The sequence below is a fragment of the Camellia sinensis genome, chromosome 12 (genome assembly GCF_055761805.1).
Source record: "Camellia sinensis isolate YWXY chromosome 12, ASM5576180v1, whole genome shotgun sequence".
Lineage (NCBI taxonomy): Eukaryota > Viridiplantae > Streptophyta > Magnoliopsida > Ericales > Theaceae > Camellia > Camellia sinensis.
The window spans coordinates 127,063,550-127,068,625 of record NC_138972.1 but is presented as its reverse complement, the minus strand read 5'-3'; the positions used below and the strand labels follow the sequence as shown (position 1 = coordinate 127,068,625).

The 5,076-nt window shown below is 33.8% G+C and overlaps 1 protein-coding gene across 1 annotated transcript; it reads left to right on the top strand.

Moving 5' to 3' along the window:
- Nucleotides 1-1,555: 1,555 nt before the first annotated feature.
- Nucleotides 1,556-4,379, top strand: LOC114265498 (IRK-interacting protein). The gene is made up of 2 exons (XM_028206311.2): nt 1,556-2,092; nt 2,761-4,379. Exons 1-2 carry the CDS (start codon nt 1,835-1,837, stop codon nt 4,231-4,233), a joined length of 1,731 nt encoding a protein of 576 aa, XP_028062112.2. The 5' UTR covers nt 1,556-1,834; the 3' UTR covers nt 4,234-4,379.
- The last annotated feature ends 697 nt before the right edge of the window (nt 4,380-5,076 follow it).

The window sequence follows — 5,076 nt, the reverse complement described above, 5'->3', positions numbered from 1 at the left end:
TGTGTGTTGGCTTTTTAATTATTTTAGCCTAAGGTTAAAAAGTCTGGTTTGAAATGATTTTTTTGGTTTTTTTGATTTTTATGAGAGAAAAAATAAAATAATTATGGTTTGAATGTGACATTTTATTTTATTGACTTTTTAACCTATTTTATATTTTTGTGACTAAAATAGCCAAAGTAACCTATGCCAAACATAAGCCACTATATATTCAAATTTTGACTATTTTTCTAGTTATTTTATCTAAGTATATAACATTTCAAATAAGAAAAATATATATTATCCAATTTGGTTGGTGCAATAAAGAAAAAGGAAAAAAAGGCAATTTATTCTATTCCTCACCTGTGGACATTGTGTGATAATGTATTTTTTTGGTAAACTTTAACCATTTTTTGTGTGCGGCGGTGCATTGATGTAACCCAACATGAACCAGTATGCAATGAGCATTTGCTTTGCTTTTATGTTGTCTCTATTGGAAGGAAAAATTATTGGTTGGTCTTAGTGCGTCATGTGGTCATACCCCACATCAATCATCATATTATTTAATCACTCAATACAAATTTATGAATTTTATATTTTTCACCAATTATAACACCATTAAAACATTACGTAACAATATCCCAAGACTAAACAATAACTTTTCGTTGTAAGATCAAGTGCAATAATTTTTAGATATTGTCATCCTAACAAATTATTACTTCACATTTCAAATTAAAGAAATGTGAGACATATCATAAGTCACTAATTTAGTTGATATCCAACCTATCTTATCTCACATAAATTATATTCAAAATAATTTCTCAAAATCTTGTGTTCATTTTTAAAGTAAAACATGACAAAAGGACTAATATCTGTTATGCAATTTAGATTATATATCAATTGTTCAGATTTCCTTTTTCTTAGTATATTACGATGCCTATTTTTTTGGTTACAGTGACAAAAAGCTTACTTTCTTTGTTTACTACATTAAACTTAAATCTATCATGATCAAAAAATCAACATGATTTCAATAGTTTTATTTTAATTGATAGAATTCAAATGTTGAGTTTTGTTGCACAATCTTTCACATTATCACTGTCCCAAAACACCAATTACTAAGAATTTAGGATTTAAAATTTTGTTGATGATACACAAATGAAATGATAGTAAAGCATGTTATGTGGGATACATTATGGCTTCGTTTGGGAAGTTGCTATTTTAGTAGGCTATTTTAGTTTTTGGTTATTTTAGTAGGTTAAAATTTTTGTGTTTGGGAAGATGATTAGATTTTTTTTGTGATTGGATGTGATGTTTGTGAGAGAAAAAGTGAAATGATTATGGGTTTGATGTGATATTTTGTCTTATTAGCTATTTTAGCCTATTTTATCTTTTTGTGAATTTTAACCTAAACTAAGTTATTTTTTTTCTTACCAAACACCCCCTATGAGTGGATTATTAGCTATATAAGTTTGAATGTGGTTGTATGTATACTTTATTGTTTCAAAAAACCATGGGCATTTTGGTAAATTGGAACTTGCTCATGCCTACTACATAAAGTGAAAAGACTACTACACTCCCCCACTGATCTCTCTCTGCTTCACATGCGCTCATTTCCATTAATCCCATTGACAGAACAGAGACAAAAGTTATTTGGATTTGAGTATTCTTATACCCTTCTCTCTCTCTCTCTCTCTCTCTCTCTCTCTCTCTCCATTATGATACCATCTACTTCTCTACAAATCAAATCCAACCAGTAGATACCCACTAGTTCATCCTCTTTGTTCTTTTCACTCACTGAATAATTTCTTTGCTTATACTTACACACACATTAGATTGTACTCTGTTTTTCGCTCTGTTCATGGCTGCTACGAGTGGAGTTCAAATCCTTGAAAACCATGAGAGAAACCATAGCAAAACCAGCAATGAAGTTAGCAGGGAGGAAATTAAGGCTGCCATTGACAAAGCTGTGGAGCTGAGAGCCCTCCATGCTGCTCTGATGCAAGGCAACAACCCTTCTGCACCCAATCTCAGATACCTTTCCTCTGCTTCCCCTGTTTCTCTTCCACACCATCATGCTTCTCACTCCTCTGCCCAAGATTACCCTGTTTTTACACCTGTGAGTTCTCTCTCTCTCTCTCTCTCTCTCTCTCTCTCTATTATTTCAATTCTTCTTCATAACTGAAACTGAGGTGTTTTCATCAATGACTTGTCTTGAATATTATATAAAATATTTCATCAGTGATTTTTTTTTTTAATTGAATTAAAATCATAACTTTAGTCATTGAATAAGCTTACAAAAATTGATCACAGAATGTATATAGAGAGACAAATAAGATTTTTTTTTAAAAAAATGAACTCTAGTAATGAACTTTGTAAAATTTTATCCGTTCATATGTATTTTGGATCTAATTCTGTGAATGATTTTTGTATTTATCAGAACTTTAGTCATTTATTGAAATGATTATGATGGTTGTTCAAGTTCTTGTGACAATCATGACTCGAGTCAACTTTGTGTCCATTATGTTAATGGTTTAGACTTTTTTTTTACACAAATCTGTACATAAATTCATGATTGAAACACAACTTTAATGAGAGTCATGGATGGAACAAAATGAATTACACTTTCCATTTTTTTTTAGTTTCATTTCTAGTTAAAGCAACTGAATAATAATTAAGCTTAGAAAGTTAAATTCTTTACTTGTTATGAGGTTGTATATTCATGCATTCACTCTCTTATTTTGGCAAATTTCACTAAACGCTGAGTAGAGCAAATTTTTGATATAGAGTTATGAAGATCAACCGTTAGCGGGATTTCAACAAATTCAATTAGACAATCGAACTATATCAGAAAATGATGATGATGATCAAAAAACCAACTTAACAGATTACAAAACATCTAATGCATCTTCAAGGAAAGAAATTCCCTCTGAATTGGCTGAAGATCAAAAGTCTGTCACCGGATTGTGTGCTTACAACACCACCGTGCTCAGAAAATCATCGCCTAGAACAGATTTCTTCAAGTCAAGCACGCGAAAAAGTACTATGAGCGACACCAAATCTGTATCTTCTTGCAATAGTTGCAAGAATTTCAACATTGTGGTGCCATTGACAGACATCCATTCTTCTCTTCAATCCCAACAAACGAAAAACCGGGGGCTGAATCGGAGTCTTTCGTGGTTGTTCCCTCGGATAAAGAAGAAGAACAAGAACGAAAATTCGCCAAGTAGGCCAGAATCAGATGAGGTTTCACAACAAGTTTTTAGAGAAATGGGAATTTTAATGTCGGTTGAGAAATTAAAGAAAGAGCTCATGGAAGCAAATGAGAGTCGTGAAGCAGCTCTGATGGAGGTTGCAATGATGAAATCTTCGTTAGGAGAGCTAAAACACAAGTTGGAGTACTTGGAAACATACTGTGAAGAACTTAAAAACGCTTTGAAGCAAGCAGTGCCTGAAAGGCTAATTGGAAATCTTTCCAAGAGAGGGAAATGGAAATCTGATGATGGGATTGTTGTTGGGAATGTTGAAGATTTGATGCCGGTTAGTGAGGAAGTGATGGTGGAGGGTTTCTTGCAGATAGTATCCGAAGCCAGGTTGTCAGTAAAGCAATTCTGCAAGAGCCTTGTCAGCCAAATAGAAGAAGATACCGATATCATTTTGATGGAAAACTTAAATTTGCTTCTAAAACCACATAAGCTGTCTATAAATTCGAGGTACTCAAAGGCGGTTTTGTATCATTTGGAGGCGATCATAAACCAATCACTCTATCAAGACTTTGAGAACTCTGTTTTTCAAAAGAATGGCTCTCCGAAGCTCTTAGACCCACGTGAAGACCGCCAATCGCAGTTTTCATCGTTTGTCGCGTTGAGAAATTTGAGTTGGAATCAAGTGTTGAAGAAAGGAACCAAGCATTACAGCGAAGATTTTAGCAAGTTTTGTGATCAGAAGATGAGTAGTATCGTTAGTGTTCTGAATTGGACGAGGGCATGGCCTCAACAACTCCTTCAATCGTTTTTTGTCGCCGCCAAATGCATATGGTTGCTCCATTTGCTTGCATTTGCATTCAACCCGCCACTCAGGATCCTGAGGATTGAAGAAAACACGAAGTTTGATTCCCAATACATGGATGATATTTTCATGGATCGACAAAGGTTGTCACAGGGTCCAAGCCGGGTTAAAATTATGGTAATGCCTGGGTTTTATGTGCAGGACAGAGTACTTAGGTGCAAGGTTCTTTGCAGGTACAAATCTCTAGCCTAAGTTTTTGTTTTTTTCCTGGGTTTAATCTAGTTTTGATAATTGTTCAAAATGGTTTCTTCAATTGCTTAATGGAATGGGTTGGTACAACTAGTTTGAAGCCTTGGAAGGATGAGTGGTGAAATTGAATAATACTTTGTTGGCAACTACATGTTGCCAAACATAGTATGACGGAGTCTTATGACACAAAATATGAGGTTGGTTTGGTCTGCTGGATGAGACACTTTTTCCATTCATGATGTCGGACTCGAGTCTCATCGTTGTGCGATGCATTTTTTCTTTTCCTTAATTCTCTGCTAACGGATTGTTAAGAAAACAAGAGGGTACTATGTTGTAAGGATAAATTTACATACAAGAAACACCATGTGTACAAGAAGAAGAGAGAAAATAGTAAGAACAAGAGACACTTTACACTAATTTCAAAACATTTTTCACTAATCTTATAACAGTTTTAAATTTACTATTTAACTATTTTCAAAACACTTTTCAACCTTCTGCAAACCAATGTCCTAAGGCTTTCATACATTTAACATAAATTTGCAATATCTTGTGATGATGGACCATCTTTGTGTAATGTAAAAAGAATAGACACTTGACCTAAAAGGTGGTGTTTGGTGAAGAAAATAGGTTAGTTGCAATGTAAAGTCAAGATTGGCATTGTTTAATCTTTGTCTTTAGGGGCTGAGGGCGGAGTCAAAATTTTGTGGAGTAGAGACAAAATCAACCTTAACAATTATATACGAAATAGTTTTCTATAACAAATTAATGAATATTTTAAAAAAAAATGTTTGAGGACCACAAATTCTGTGGCTCAAATGGTCTGAAATTGTCAAAACGACGTCGTTT

Bases quoted from the DNA above. Each gene is read 5' to 3' on its own strand.
- LOC114265498 (XM_028206311.2), top strand. From the start codon at position 1,835: ATGGCTGCTACGAGTGGAGTTCAAATCCTTGAAAACCATGAGAGAAAC. The intron at 2,093-2,760 runs GTGAGTTCTCTC...TTTTTGATATAG, and splicing joins ATTACCCTGTTTTTACACCT to AGTTATGAAGATCAACCGTT.